At 32.7% G+C, this 17,279-nt stretch overlaps 1 protein-coding gene across 2 annotated transcripts in view; it reads left to right on the forward strand.

Annotated features, from left to right (window-relative positions):
• Window positions 1-17,279, forward strand: part of E(Pc) (Enhancer of Polycomb) — a 38,427-nt gene that overhangs the window by 16,686 nt on the left and 4,462 nt on the right. The window contains exons 3-10 of one of the 2 annotated variants that reach the window (XR_011950042.1): window positions 912-1,050; window positions 3,432-3,673; window positions 4,904-5,073; window positions 6,223-6,448; window positions 7,451-7,660; window positions 9,280-9,755; window positions 10,318-11,015; window positions 15,523-15,652. Coding sequence is in view for 1 of the 2 variants with exons in the window: in XM_072522526.1 (XP_072378627.1) it covers window positions 912-1,050; window positions 3,432-3,673; window positions 4,904-5,073; window positions 6,223-6,448; window positions 7,451-7,660; window positions 9,280-9,755; window positions 10,318-10,889; window positions 15,523-15,652 (2,165 nt within the window). In the remaining variant the exon portion in view is untranslated. Of the gene's footprint in view, window positions 1-911; window positions 1,051-3,431; window positions 3,674-4,903; window positions 5,074-6,222; window positions 6,449-7,450; window positions 7,661-9,279; window positions 9,756-10,317; window positions 11,016-15,522; window positions 15,653-17,279 lie in introns of those variants that run through there. The other variant, XM_072522526.1, reaches the window with a different exon arrangement.

The following is a 17,279-nucleotide window of genomic DNA, read 5'->3' on the forward strand; positions in this document are numbered from 1 at the left end:
TCGAAAGTTTTGTTCGTCAATTCCTCAGAATTGACTGAGGAATTTGTTCTCAGAATTTCGATCATCTTTTAATGGTTAATGCAGTCAAATGCTTTTCGATAATCGATAAAACATGCATATACATCTATATTCATGTCTCCGCATCGTTGTGTTAACATATTTAAGGCAAAAAGAGCTTCTCGTGTTCCCATTAAGACAAAAAGAGCTTCTCGTGTTCCCAATCCATTTCAAAATCCGAATTGAGTCATTCATCTGAAACTCACACTTCTTGTAAATTCGTGTATGAATGATCTGAGAAAAGTTGCAAGGACATGAGACTACATCATGCAGTAACTACTGAATATATATTCCGGATAGCAGTTAGTAAGGCGATGTTCGCCAATAAGATTGCTCCTCTCCGTTAAGCAGTTTTTATACAACACCCTAAGAAGATTTCACTTGCGTATGTCAGTGTTGGTAAATTGTTTTATAAAATTTGATCTGTTTCATTTCTTGTTTTATTTCCTAGGCATCTGTCGATAATCTCTACCAAAAGATAATGAAATTACTAATTGAAGGTGTGTCTGATCGGGTCAAGTGAATGTAATTGTATTAACATTTGGAAAGAGATGTAGCTGAGCACTTTATATTAATGAGGAGTAAAGCTTTAAATATAACCAGTGCGAGTAAATTTTTTACTCATTTATAATTGTAGAAATACTTAATTTGATTAAAATAAAAATTCTAATTTTATCCGGCAACATTAATAACATAATTACCAAAAAAATTACTTTTAAACTTTTAAATAAATAAAATATGTTTATGAGTGTCAATATCGAAAAGGGTTAATGTTAATAGTGTTATCATCTACAATATCACAAGTTATTTAATATACAATACAAAACAGATAATAAAACCAAATATTTCCGTAGGAACACCATCTTCAACGTGCAATTGTTGCTGGACTCATCATTCCGACTCCCGAAGTTTCCGAATTGCCAGACAAGGATTTCTATGAAAAGGTCTATCCAGCAAACTATAAGCAACCCCGACAGCTTATCCATATGCAACGTAAGCATTTTTTACATACCTACCAAAAATAAAAAATATTTATATAGAGTGATTTTTATGTATAGAACGACTCAATTATCTCGAAAACGACTTGCCGGATTTTTATAGATTTTAGTGTGTAAGTGTCTTGTGATGCGACCGAAATTATGGCGGTATTTGCATTGTTGTCAGATCTTCCGCTTTTCTGGAAATCTAATGAACTTTTTTTATTTCAAATAGAACACCCTGTATGTTTTTTGTCTTCTGAAGTCCTTAAGAAGTACTGATTGGTTTTCATGTAATATTCCCTATATTAATCTAGTCATCATAGATTTTACCCCTAAAAATCATACGAACAACCTGAATTTTGCCGAGAATATCAATTTTGGGCCCCTAAAAAAGTTGTAAGAAAGTTTACCACTTTAACCCCCGGACTCCCCTCGTAAACCACCCTCGTAGGGGGTAATAACTCAAAAAAATCGATTTACCAAGAATCTGTACGCCGTAGAGAAAACTGTTTCAAATCAAAAATGTAGCTAATGTAGAGATAATTGAATGAACCGTTTTTCGAACCGAAAAATCGCGCTACGTTTTTTTAACACCTTTATAAAAACTGAGTTCATTTGCGGCAAAATACAAAAATGTATGCGAAAGCTGCACTCTACCTTTAAAACGCATCTTGATCTTTTTTCGATAGGGCACTCGGATCAAAAAATATTGAATTTTTACCGTCGAGCTGATACAAATTTTATTGAGCATTGATTTCGCGCGCATAACTGACATTCAAAATCGCCGTCCGCTTCAATCGTTGTTTATGAGGAAACACAAAAAATGCTAATAAATGTTATTGTTCAAAATTATCTTAGCTACATTTTTCATTTGAAACATTTTTTTTTTTCTATGGCGACAGATTCTTGGGAAATCGATTTTTTTCAGACAGACAAAAATTAATATAACGCCAGTACCGAAGCTTGGCTTCAAAAACAAGATCTGACAACAATGTAAATACCACCATAATATCGGCCGCATCACAAGACCCTTACACACCAAAATCTATAAAAATCGTGCGAGATGTTTCGAGAAAATTGAGACATTCTTTACATAAAACTCACCCTGTACATTACTGAAGTAGTTTAAAAGAATAAAATTTCAATAATCTCCTCATTTTGAAAATGGTTAAGGGGTAAGTGTACTGTAGAAGTCTAAAATAAAAAATGTGATGTTCCTTTTGCATTAAGGGAAAACTAAGGATAAGAATAATCTGTTCCTGGTCTCATGGTATTGGCGAACAATTGCCCTGCAGATAATATGTTCAGTATTTGGACCTTCAAGAGTATTTTTGCGAAGCGAGGATAAAATTGTAATCAGTGCATTTTTCCAGGCACTCTGGAGTACAAAAATCGATTGCCAGCAGTGTTGCTTCAAATATTGTAGTATTGAATATTTTTGACAGACACTAACAGTCTATTATTGTCTGTAAAGTTTAGGCATAAGTAATTTATCTTCGGAATGTTGTTTAAGATAATTTGGAGTGAATGGATTGGAAAGATGTCTTAGGGACATATTTTGGACTGTCGCTTTACTAACATTTTCTTTTCGAAATGCTTCAAAATGTTTAAAAAAGACTCAACACATGCTCCAATCCAAACACATACATCTGTCAGTCTATTAAAGAAGTTGGGAATCAAAAGGAAACACATTAGGTTTATACCCTTTCTGTGGGGTAAGCATCGCAGGAAAGAACTTGGAATTTCAAAGAAAAAAATTGTAGAGGTATAAGATCTGTCACCCTTATTCTACGAGGCGTACAATAAAAGTTTTGCATAGAGCCATCTAGAGGAAGTTGCTCGGCTTTGTAAATATGATTTCCGTGAATTTTGATGAATTTTTTACCGTAAACATTTTCGTGTGATGATTTTAAATGATTTCAAAGTGGGGTTAACTCAAAAACAATGCCTCAATCCACCTAGTCTTGGTTTTCGTGATAAGCACCAGACTTATCAACTGTTCACAGGTGATTTGAAGAATTGAAGCGTGGACGCACCAGCCTCTGACGAAAACCTGACCTCAACTGTTTTCACGTATGAATGAATCGTATAATTTTATTGCAGGTAAAAGGGTTTCGACTAGCGTGATCGACACCCAGCTTCAGTAATAACTAAGAATAACGCTCTGGAGCGTAATCGGGACCAAAAGGATTTAGCCATTTTTAACAAAAAAATATTTTTTATGAGAATTCAATACAGTACAGTAGTTTTACCCCGTAAGATGAAGAAAACAAATTATGTCCGCAGTCGATCTAACTGACTATTTTAAGATAAATAAAGTAATGTAACAGTATTACTAACCTTTCTAATATATATGCAAAAATATTTATGCCAGATGTATTTTTTTCTGTGTAGCATTCACAATGGAACAGGATATTCCCGATTATGATATGGATTCTGATGACGAGAGATGGCTTCAAGCACAGACGCAAAAATTGGACTTAAGTCCAGTCAAGTTTGAAGAGATGATGGATAGGTTAGAAAAGAGCAGTGGTCAAACTGTTGTCACCTTAAACGAGGCCAAGGCGCTTCTCAAAGAAGACGATGATCTCATAATAGCAGTATTTGATTATTGGCTGAATAAACGCCTGAAAACGGTAAGTATTTTCTCTAACCCATATCGATTTAACTGTTAAAACTTGATTTTATATTTGATATTAACTTCGTAAACATCTAAAAACCTAATAAAGCGATTGTTGTTTTTTCTTCACACTGCTGCGTGTTCTTATATCCTTAGAAAGGGAATATGTATGTCCCATTACTATTTAATGGCGTGATAAATAATAAATTGGTAAATAAATCCATCAGTAAATTAAAACAAGTATTCAAAAATTAAAAAAAGAACATTATATACTTATTAATGGTTTATAAAAGAACAGTTTTCACATAAAGACACATTACAAACTGTGTTTATGTTTGCAAAGTTTCGTCACTATTAATGTCTGCCAAAAGTTTCTTTTATATATAGATGTACTTTTCTTCGAATTGTTTATTTTATAACATCGTCTTTTTGCTAGTGTACAACAACGTCAGCGAACAAATAAAAAAAATAGTCCTTGCCAATAAGTGTTACTATGGCCTGGGAAGACAAATGGCCTCAAAACTTCCAAGAAAAATTAAACTGATCGTGTATAGAACCTATAAGACCACTTTTAACCTACAGAGCTGAAACATGGTCACTCACACATAATTACACCAAGAATTGCTTAACGGAGGACTAACTGAGCAGAGTTTGTGGCGGTTATATAGAAGCTTCAGGAAAGCTGACGTGAAATTCATTAAGGTAGTATGTCTCAGATGGAATGGGGCATATAATCAGAAAGGAAAGTATTTAAACGAGGAGGACCAGTGGAATGACATACTAAAGATATACTGAAACGTAGGTACCTGGGCAAATTGGAAGACTAATTAAAATCCATCAGGGTTATAGGATGGAGGAGAGTTGCTAGAGATAGGACCGAATGGGAGAATGTTCTAAAGAAAGCTTTGGTACATAAAGGGCTGTAGAGTCCAATGATAATGATGATGATTAAAATAGGCCTTATGCATATATACTTTATGTCCAGCAGTAATAACAAAAGTTACTTTGTTGTTTTCGCCAGTTTCTTAAGGGACAGTCTGCAGCTCCAAGTTGCTATGGACTTTAGTCTTTAGTGTGACTTGGTGTCGTTACCGACTTTGATTTTTATTTTATTTCAATTAATGTAATTCATCAAGTACTCAAATCAAATCACTTATACACTTGTATTTAAAAATTATAATCAAATTTAGTAGACATCAAATACAGTATGTACCGAGATAAAAACTAATGTTAAACTTTTTTTTAGCAACATCCTTTGATTTTGACCGTAAAAACGGAAATAAGATCTGGTACTGCAGCTAACAACCCATATCTGGCATTTAGGCGACGAACAGAGAAGATGCAGACAAGGAAAAACCGCAAAAACGATGAAGCTTCCTATGAAAAGATGCTAAAACTGAGAAGGGATTTATACAGGTAAAGATATTTGACCAGTTATTTTATCAATTCACTAATATATTATGCCTAAAACTAAGATTAATATTATTACAACAATTATATCAAACTCACCAGGCTTCCGGGTTGTCATATCCTTTCTAATGTCTTCTGCAGGACTTCAGCTCAGGCTTCAGCAGAGTTTAGTCTTTCTGAGTCCCCAGAACCTACTCTGTTCACTACTTACTGCACTGTGTATAGTGTAGTGTCTGGGGGCTGAGGAGACTGAGAACTCGGAAGCCCTGAAGAAGGCTTCAGAAAGGATTTCGAAAGCTCGGTGCAGTTTTAAGTTTAATTGTAATAACCGCGGAAACTTTTCCGAACATTTTCTATTTAAATGTGTATAATCTGTGATGCATCTACTCTCACAATCTAATATTGAGTACATATTTGAAGCACCACAGTTGAATTTCTGTGCTAATTTTTTACACCAATTAATAATAGACTTGTTGATCTAAAATTCTGAAAAGGTATTTAATGGAGTATTGAATTGAGTTCACTGTTGACCACATCTGTAGGCTTAGAATTATCTTGTATCATGGCAAAAAGAGATAATGAGTTTGGTTTACTAAGCGAGAGCAAATATAAAGAATCTTGCGGCAATATGGGAAACCAGCAAAATAAATAACTTATCAATCTAGTCTGTGAAGGATATACAGCCTGACTTTAACTCTCAGGAGAGGTCACAAAAGAAATAGCATAGAAAGCAGAGTAAAACTGTCTTCTACAACGTTTCTAATCGTGGTATACTAGATAATGAGGAAAGTAACTGATAATCGCAGAACTATTACATAAAACCAGTACAACCAATTAGAAATATTGAATGGAAAGAACTTGTTCAAAGATTATCCAGACAATAAAACAGATGTGCTGACTAGGTCAATCTCACATTACTGATCTAAAAACGCAGAAGCCCCCAATACCCTCTAAGGAGTGATGGAATTAGAGAGAGAGACAGAGAGAGGGAGAGAGAGAGATACAGGTTAAGTTATAGTGCCTTGAGTTGGACACGAAGCAGTATTTTAATATACATTTGTGTACATTCACCTAAAAATTTCATAAATTTATAGTTAATTAGATAGATATCTTAATTTTAAAACATAGATTTTATAAATTCAAATATATTTTTAGGGCTGTGACACTGTTAGAACTTGTAAAGAGGCGAGAAAAAATCAAGCGAGAGTATGTGCATCTTACTGTCGAGGTTTTTGAGAAACGCTTCCAGGCCAAGGACTTCAGTGGTGCTGTAATGGCAGAAGCTTCGGCTATTAAATCATCCAGACCTGCATTTACACCAATATTTCACAATCACTATCCAAATCAGAGTTGGGCGAACAAGTCTATACTTAAAGATGAGGTAAGCATATACCCTTACACAGCATATAATTAACGCATAATAATTCAGTAAAATACGTCACTTAAAAACAAATGTTGTAGACGTAATATCGTTTTCATCTTGATCATAAAATGAAACAGGAAGATTAACATAATAGGAAGATATTTAACCTTTATTATTCTAATCAATGTAATTTTGTACCCACCGTTTGTGCGTTTGTGATTCTTTTTATCGTGTTTAACTCTAATGTTTTTTCCACCGCACTTGTGCTTGTATATGTTCTATAGTTATATCTGCGCCTCCATGTTCGGATTTGGTTAGAATCCATGCCTTTGATTCACCAAGGCTAGCAGTATATCGAACAGTCTTAATCTGATTTTTGCTGCATTTTGCCCGAAAAAATTTAACTCTTAACAAAAATATAATTTTTTAACCAAATAATCTTTCAAATACATTGAGGCAATTGAGGATTTGCTTCCTTTAAAGAATCTATTACTACTTGGGATGTGAATATGTTACTTCATTCAAATTTTCATTATTATTTAGTATATGTATTTAGTGCAATTTAACGTCGTCCCAGGAACGCAACTCAGCAATATTGGCAATATCATTTTAAAGTTGTCTACTATAAAATGTATAATATATGTCTGAATTGTCAATATAAATGAGTCAGATAAAATTAAATTAGAAGAATTTTTCACCAAGTAACAAAAAACAAAATTTGTTTAAATTATTACTGTTTGTATTTTGAGAACTATTTCCGAGGTGGAAATTGAAACGTCAATAAACTTATTTTAACCTTCAATTGTGGCTTATTCCCATTAAAATAGTAATTAATTTAAAATGCCACAAGAAAATAGCTTCAGAACAATACAAAAAAGAAACTATGAATATCTCAGATTATAAAAAATTTGTAGTTGAAATTTTATACATTTACATTGAAATAAAAAAAGGTATTGGTGGAAATGATTGAATAAAATTTTGTTGAGAAAATATGTTTATAAGTATAATTATTATTTTTAGGTTATACCACGAAGAGAAAAACGACAGTACAAAAAACGCAAACACAAATCGCTGGGTGGTAATCGATCTGGAAGCTATGGAGTTGATTCTTTGGGTGGTATGTCTTCTGATGATGAGGTGACCATGTCCCAGTTGTCTCCAGAAGCAGATGAGGCTGAAGATGAAAGTCAGTTTGCATTCAAAAGGAACAAGCTATGTACTTATCATAGGGTAAGATTTAATACACCATTTTTTAAATCCATTGTATTCAATGACAACTTGGTAATTCAATTTATATATTTGTGAATCAACTGTATTGGGAGTTCTGTTTCTCTTGTTGTCCAAATATGGAAATATGTACTAAAATTCTGTGTTACAAAAAAAAACAAATATTTTTAGAATAAAATAAAGCCATCTTCTTATTATCATTCATTAAACCAAAGTTACTATGGTCTTTTGAGAGATTAAATTCATCATTCAACATCCATTTAGTACTACTGAACTTGTAGTGAATCCCCACTAATTTTTTTGATAAATGTTTCTAGATTTACCAGTCCAATTTCAAATATAAAAATGCGGAAGATTATCGTTTTTTGTCATAATATGTGGTTTCAATACCTAGTTGATTACTTTATTAGCTTGCGGGAATTATTCAGTGCTCAATTTTCAGACTGCAAATCGTCCATGGCAATTTTGCATAATTTTTAGTAGATTTCTCTTTCGGAAGTTTCCAGTTTAACCAGCCTAATTTTACACAGCAGTTTCATAAAGTCCAAATTCTTTATAAATATTAGTTTATTTGCATGGACCTAAATAGTATTCTTTTGTGGTGATTTTTACATAAGTAATAAACTTTTTTGCAACAACTAAATGTTACAGACTTTTTCCGGATGATGCACCCACTATCGAGTTCTTGTGGTGACGCAAATGACAATTATGTTATCGCGCAGATTTTAAAATGATCTATTTCAGCGGCAATGGAACGATGATGGAAGCTAGTCTCTTCTATACAAAAATATTTCTTCCGATCGGGTCATCTGTCGAGGAATTCCGGTAATTTGAGGCTAAAATATGTAATTTTGTCCATAAAAGATTTTTTATGTGTTTTATGACAACTTCGAACTTTATAGGATTATACCAGGAACCAGATATCATCAAATACATTAGGATATCTGGGGTGTTTAAGGCATGTAATGCGGATGGAACAAACTGACCCAGTTAGAAAAACCCTCCTTGATGGACCCATTTGCCAGAGAAGAAGAGGAAGACCCAGAACAAAGTTCCTTGATAACATCGCATTGATGAAAACATGAGAAATATGGGAATACATGCTTGGCGAAGGAAGGTGATGAGTAGGGACGACTGGAGAGAAATTCTTAAGGATGCTAAAATCCACACAGGGTTGTAGGAATTGGTTTTATGTTGGAATGAAAAATTTGGGGATGATTTCTAGTACTCATATAAAAACTGTTTTAAAAAATGATTTTTTTTTAATATCATCAACATAGATCTTATTCTCCAAATGCTAAGCCAACTTGTATTCTAATTTTATGATTAAGTAGCTTCTGTACTTGATGTATCAAACTATGAGTTTTTTTACATGGATTGTAGATTTCCCCAATTTCTAAATGGTCCTATTCTAAAAAAAAAATGTTTTATACAATATGTATAAAACTATATGTTCAGTGGAAAAGTAATTTGCCTGAAAAATCTTTTCCAAAAGGTTTAGAAATTTATATATTATAGTTCTATATTTTACTAAAAAATAAACTAAAATGTTAATATCATTTAGTATCTTTGTCTTCAAATATTGTTAGTTTTATATTTTAATTCTAATTTTTAAATTTTAGCCACTTCCACATGAAGGCAACTGGCGGTGGGCGTCAAAAGAAGAGAATGGTTTAGCAGACAAACGGTTCCGATTTACGTTAACATCCCTCTCGAATCCGCGTCGGTGTATAGGCTTCGCTCGAAGGAGGGTTGGTAGAGGCGGTAGAATAATTCTCGATCGAATTTCAACAAATTATGACGATTTCTGGAGGACATTAGATTTCTCTATAACGGAACCGGATAGAGAGGCTGGTACTAGTAGAGTTGTCGAGGAGGAGCCAGTCCTTATTCAAGAAACTGATATTAAAAGTGAAGTTAGTGTTAGTAACAGTGCACGGATAAGTGATAGTAGTGTGATTAGTGATAGTATTAAGGTGGAAATTAAGAAGGAGCCGGAGGATGTGCAAGAGGAGGGTGTTACACAACTGGAACCTGTGTATACTAAAGAAGAGAATGATGATATGGTTGATTTTCTTCGATCACTTAGGAGGGATTGGTAAGAATTAAAATATTCGTATACATTTATCAGGGCAATATTGAAAACATGGTTTCTTAAATATTTTTAGTTAATATTAATCACATTTAGTTCTATTAAACATTTTTTTGTGCTGTGAGAGAGATCCATGTATATATGATATAAAAAGGGCAGGTTAACAACTATGAGTTTAGTAAGACTCACTTCATAAGTAACAGATTTTGAGTTAAAATCACTGTAAGGTTGGATCAGTTTAAAAATTCATATTTGCTGTTGTTATGCCTTGACTGACTGAGTTAGGCTCTAGAAGGTTCTATATTTGTAGAAATAAATTAATGGAGATTAATTAAATATTTACAAAAAGCATTAAAACAGATAAGAACAATCATGTTCTTTTCCGTATAATGTAATAAAGCCAAATTTATAAATATTATAACTATCTGAGCCAATGCAACATCTACCAAGCCCTTACAATATATGTTTAAGAAAGAATTTAGAAAAAAAATTAAATGATATAAAAATGTTTTCTGTATTTTTCATATTGTATTTTATTGAAGATTACCATGTTAATATTTATTTTTAGGTTACATTTTCGACCTAAAACGCCACCACCTGACTATGAAGTTCCCTGTGATATGCTTCATTCTGAGGAGACATTCTTCGATCCCAGTGCCAACACCTTCTCGATGGAGATACAGACATTGGATGCACCTAGTTCTACCTTTCTGGATACCTCTACATTTGTCTCAGATCCTTTCACGCTCGACCAGCTGGACTTGGATACAAGGCAGCTCTTACCTGCTGCATCCACTCTCAATACGCTTATACCTAGTGTTAGTAGTGATAGTAACGAAAACGACAATTTCTTGTCAAGTGATTCTTCTAGTAGTGATAGTGACTTTAGAACTATTGGTTGTTCGAATTTTAAAGTAAATGATCTAGGTTTGAATGACAGTAATGTTACTACAAGTACTACAATGACGAAAAGTCAGCAAACAAAAGTTCAATATTCCAGTACCTCTGCTAGTCCTAAAGTAAATAGTGTGAATACAACATCCTCTTCGAGTGGGGAAGATTTTAAACCAACCAGAGGCAACTCTGACTCTTCTTTACTTGGGAATACCAATGGATTGTTGAGTCAGTTTTGCTTTGATGGTAAGAAAAGTATATTATTTAATTTACTCATTGTCTTGTGAATATAAGATATTGTACTTAAAATTACCAGTATATAAAGACAGTAATATATTCAATAAATCAAGCATTATGACGGATACAATGCAGGCAAGTATGACAATAGAGTAAATGAAAACAGTAATATTGTTGAAGTAATAGGCAGATCTTTTTAATCTTATATAAAAATTTTCATAATTATTTTCATATGTGGCGAGTTTTTACAACAAAGTCTATTCTCGCATCCCAGATGCCATTGTTTTCTGTCATTCCAGTTTCCTTCATGGAGACATCCAGTTTTCAGTTTGACGCAAATGTTTAATTCCATTTTTTTAGCGGCCTCCCTATTTCTTTGTTTTTCTATTATTTTTATATCTATTAAATATACTTCAAAATTATTAATACTAGCAAATAAAACAATACATTTTGTCATCGATCAGCTGATAATCTAAAATTCAGAAAGTGAGCTACAGAGAGCTACCTACAAACTATATCTAATGTGTAAGAACAAAAAATACGAAAGTTCTGCCATTAAAGAACATAGAGCTTAAGAATAGTGCCTGACGATCGGCCACTAGAACAAGTGAGTCATTTTATTTACCTAAGGTAAAATACGAGTTTCTAGTAAAGATACAGATATTGATCACAAAATTGTCTGGTTTCAGTAAATATGCCGAACAAGACAAGAAATGATACAATGATAAATATTCATAAGATAAATGGGCATATCTATTCTGATATATAGCAAGTCGAATGGAATTTCTTATAAGAGTGAAAGGCAACAGAGAAATTAAGACAAGGAACTAAATATCCACTTGATTAATGAGAAAAGAATATAGAACAAAATGGAAACAACTTATAAACAATAAACAGAGTGGTTGAAAATCGACTGGAATGAGTAAGAAGAAAACTTTCATATGTATGTTAAAGGAAAAATGCTACTGTTGATCCAAAACATGATTTTCACATGAAAATCTAAATCATAAAAAATACTTGTTGGGTTGTTCTAGTACCTTCCAGTTAAATCTGATAGATCCATAACCGCTCAGTAGATTTGGATACCCTAGGATATTGCATATCTAAAGGAATTAAACTATGCTTTCTATCACACTAGTGTTATCAGATCAAACAGTTGGGCAAATAAATTTCTTAGTGATGTTTACATGTAAAAATGATTTATATAGAGACTATTAATGTTTACATATTGTAGCTTATTACGTGTACAAAAATATTTCTAAACAAATTATTGGTCAAGTTAAAGCAGCTGCACATTTCCTGCTAGTTCTGGGTACTAGTTGTAGACACAGTCTGTGAATGTAAAAATGTGAATATTATAAAATGTAGAATGGTATTGAGTATTATGCTTTCAAGTGGAACAGACATGGAGATCTGTTGATATTGACTACACAGTTACATTCCCTCCTTAGAAGTAGTGAGGACAAGTTCCCACTGATTTTTATAAGTGGAAGCCGGTTTTTATTTAGTTCGGTTCAGTTAAGAACACTATATAAATATATTCTTGATTAAAAATGTCATTATCCCATCATCGATTATAAAATGAGGAAAGAGTATTTATTTTAGAGTATGAGTAGTAGAGTAGAGTAAATTTTTATTTGCATAAATTTGTTAACATAATTTAGCAAATAACGTCACATTATTAATCGCAGATTAAAAAAATATATATTGACATCACTAAAATATATTAACATTACAAATTAAATATGCTGATCAGGGAGAAGGATAGGCCAGGCATTTCGCCACAGTATAGGGCTCAATGTTAACTAGTTGTTGAAAAACCTTTCTTTTAAAAGCTCTATAGTGTGTTTCCTGTTGAATGTCAGATGGTATTGTAAAATTTAACACATGCATACAAAGGACTTCTCTCTGCTATAGACAATCTGTGAAGTAGGAAATTCAAATTAAGGCTTCTTGTATTATATTCATGATTGGGAAGCAGGTGATAAAACCAAGTAAATTTTTTAAAAAGGAACACAAAGTGAGTATATTAAATGATTTGAATCAGCCTCTACAGGATTCTTCCATCTTTAGTCCTAAGATCACCCAGACTGTCTTTTTTTATACTATAAAGACATTTGAGCTATCTACTGCAGCACCCCAGAAGATTACTCCATATCGCATAACTGAATAAAAGTTTGCATAATATACTGATAGTAAAATCCCCTAGTCTAAATAGCTCTTCAACACTCCTAATGAGTAACAGACTCTATTCAGTTTTTTTGTTGTATTTTGTATTTGTTTCCTCCAATTAAAAGTTCTGGTCAATATGAAGACCAAGAAATTTAACTGATCTAACAGGTTCCGTGTTTTGTGATAGAAAATTCTGTTCTCGTGACTGGCTGGTTCTAAAGTAAATAAAAACTGTCTTATCAGTATTAAGCAACAACCGATTTTCACTGAAACACTGTTCAGCCTTGCTTAAAGTTTGCTCTGCCAGTGAGAAGTGTTTCTAAGGTTTTTTCCCAGGAAAGCACATTTAAGTCAACAGCGAAATTTACTAGGTGTCAGGAACTACTAACCACGGCATTTGGAAGGTCGTTTATGTAGACCAAAAAGAGAAAAGGCCCCAAGATGCTCCCCTGTGGTATGTCTACTTTTAAATTGATAGGTTCAGAGTAAACCTTACATCCCTTTTTCTCCAAGCACACTTTTTTTGACCTATCTATGAGAAATGATTTTATCTATTTTAATGCCGGATCCTGTATTCCATAACGATGTAATTTTTCTAATAAGATAACATGATGTAGGCTATCAAAAGCCATAGATAGGTCCAAAAAAGCACTAGTGTTTTCATCTTTGCCTCTACTTTTTCTAAAATTTTTGATATAAAATCATAGGGTAGCTGTCTCAACAGATCTCCCTGCAAGAAAACTATGCTGCGAACTACTAAATAAATTGTTTGTAGTAAAGTTTTGTAGTCTGGAATATATCGCTTTTTCGAATATTTTTGAGAATGATGGAAGAAGATTTTAGTAACATCACCTTTTTTATGTAGTGGCGTGACAATTGCCAGTTTTAAACTTTGAGGAAATTTACCTTGTCTGAAAGAAGCATTAACTATAAAAGAAAGAGGAAGAGAAATCTCTCATAAACATATTTAATTAAGTTGGTTGATATTTCGTCATAACGAGAGCTATGCCTGTTTTTTAAGTTATTTATTATGTGACTTATTTCTTTCTCTGAAACGGGAGTTAAAAACATGCAATGATTAGATACTATTTTAATGGGAATAAGCCACAATTGAAGGTTAAAATAAGTTTATTGACATTTCAATTTCCACTTCGGAAATCATTCTCAAAATACAAACATTAGTAAATTAATGATATTAATTAATAAATTAATTTGAAAAAATGATAGTCCTTGTCAACTAAATCACAAAGTACTTGGTCTAATTTGTTTATCAAAACTTGTGGGTCTTCTGTTTGGTAGATGGATAGGATTACAATCTTATCAATTCGCACCTCTGCAGCGGAACACTCAAACACCGTTCTTTTTAATAAAATAGAAATATCTTCTCGGGCTTTTGCAATAAACGTGTCTTTGATGTATACCGCACTGCCACGATGCTCCTGAGAACTGCTTCTACAATATGAAGAGATCAGTTTAAAATTCCTCACATTTTAGTCCCTCAGTTGTTCTTCTGTTTTCGAGTGCTCAGTTAAACAAAGAGCAAAGCATTCATCATGATCTTCTAAGATAAAATTAATGGCATCAATACTTGTTCTAATTGATTGCGTATTTAAGTGGATTACTGATAATTTCTTTTGGTGTGTGCTGTAGACTGTCTTTTGACACTGGGGTGTTTCTGTACATTCTGAAAACAGTTAAAAGTTACACCGTTCAGCCATAATTCTTGCTGCATTAAATGAGGTATTTTTAGTTCTGGAACAGTAATTTTATATGAATTTTATTTTGTTTACATTTATGTTTGTGACTTTCGTATGGACTTTAGTGCCTGTTGTTATCTCTTATTTGGACAGATACTTTACTCAACAGGTACTTAGAAAATCTTTTTGTTATGCTCTTAGTAACCATGACTGAGTATGAAAAGACCTTCCATCTCAAGATCTCACGATTATCGGAGGGCAGCTCCGCCCGAAAAATGTACAAGAGCACATAAAATTACCTATCTTATTCACATTTCAAGGATATTTATAAACGTAACATTCTAGAGATGATCCAGAAAAACAAATAGAAAACACCACCTAAAGATATATGCATTTCAATTGTCCCCTTCAACAGCTAACATAAGAGCATGACGTTGAAACTTAAAACAGCTTATCCAATAGACCTGATACATGAAGGAAGGGGACTTTTTTTTAGAGAAACCTCATCATGCCAGAGAAGAAGCTATCAATAATTAATTCCTATGCCAGTAGAATAGCTTAAATCCGGAAATCTTCGGCTGTTTTAATAATATATTAAAAAAGAAATTTAGGCTGCAACCGTTTTTAAATAATAACTTTACATTCTAAATATATTACGATTTGTTAAAAATCTCCATACAATCAATCTGTCTACAAAAGATCATATAACTGTAATATCAGATTTCATGTGATATTTTTCTTATTTTTATAATAATTGCTTTCGTTTTTTACAGTACCTCCTTCTAGAACAAAAAATAATAAATTACAATACGCTTACTCCGGAGCAATGGGATATCCAAATGCTTCTTCAGGTACCCTAAGTCTTCACACTTCTGCGCATACCCTTACGCTTAATAGTCATAGGTAAGTATAAAAACCTAACGATTTTTTATATAATCGCAGTATATTTCTCTGAATCTTAAAATACTTAACTTTAAATTTTTAAGTAAAAATTTTGTGTCAAGTAAGGATACGGTTAAAAATAAATATATCAAGGCGGATTTGTCGATTTTTGTGTAAAAAATAACAGGTACATGTATAATATCAAACAAGTTTTGAGAATAAAAAAGGTAAATATTATTTTTTCTCGTGGTAGTTATAAAAGCAAGGTTTTTTGACTAAATGCGACAACACATAACACATGTGGTGTCCATTATCAAACTTTACACCAGTAGCTTAACCAAAAACTCTTTCCAAAATCAAATTAATTAGGTTTATAAATTCAATTCAATGGTGATGGTCGCTGTATATATTTTGTTTTTGCTTGATTGAAGAAGTTCAGGAATGATATTCGCACGTAATTCTTAAAGCTGTAGGAACTTGTTGTATTCAGAGAAATCATTTTAATAATTTGCCTTTGTGTCACGCGTACGTCTTCGTACAATGAATACATTTATGGCAGCCATAATTAGAAAATGATGAAAATGACCACTTTTGATTGTGGAGATAAATTAAACCTAGATTACTTATGCTCTGGATGAAAGGTGAAACCGCTGTTTTCAGAATTTTTTAACCTTTTATCATAACTTGTTGCATGTGTATAAACGATAAAATCATCAGCATACTGAATGTCTTTTGGATTAAGTTCAATATCGTGTAAGTCATAAGTATATATATTAAAAAGTAATGGCGACATAACCGATCCTTGCGGTAAACCCTTTGTTATCAAACTATATTCAGATATGATGTCGTTATCTTTTTTGATTGCTACTGATCTATTTATGTAGAGTTGAGTATGGTGTCTGCTACTTCATCTAAAATTTGTAAGTTGATCATTTTATTTCGTAGTATAGACTAGTCTACACAATAAAATAAACAATACTCCATGAAATGAATTTTTTCGAAATGGAACGAAATTTTGACGAAACTTTCGTTCTTAAGGATACAAACTTGGGTGAATCTCGGACATAGTGTTTCCAAAGAATGGAAGGACCTCTCAGTGACAGCCAGGGATGCGTTTCTTAAGGGGTTGTCAACAGGCTTAAAACAGCCGACACAACGAGGCTCCCGATTTGTTATAGTGCATGCAGGTAGTCATTTGGGCTTTGTGGAATGTGCTGCTATTTTTATCAGGTCTATAATAATTACATTCCTATATCTGTCTATTAAAGAAAAAAATATTTATAATGCCTTATTCTGGATTCAACTGTATGTATCCGCTTATTAGTGAAATTAACAGACAGTGCTGAATACTGCTCTATATCGGCAGTCTAGTAGCAACACGTGCCTAAGAGTTTTGACAACACTGATCTGCATAAGCCAAACGTTCCGTTCTTAACGTGAAATAAAGTATAGGAGCCTTATATATTTGCTATTTGATCTTTTAAAAGTACATAAAATAAATTCGGATATCGTTGCCTACAAAAAAATCAATAATATATGTGTACCTATGATTTTTTTATATTTAGGTTTTTGTAACGTTGTATAAAAATAGTGTAATATAAAAATAAAATGGTATAATAAAAGTAAAAAGAATCGATCGATCGAAAAA

The sequence above is a fragment of the Diabrotica undecimpunctata genome, chromosome 2, assembly GCF_040954645.1.
Source record: "Diabrotica undecimpunctata isolate CICGRU chromosome 2, icDiaUnde3, whole genome shotgun sequence".
Classification (NCBI taxonomy): domain Eukaryota; kingdom Metazoa; phylum Arthropoda; class Insecta; order Coleoptera; family Chrysomelidae; genus Diabrotica; species Diabrotica undecimpunctata.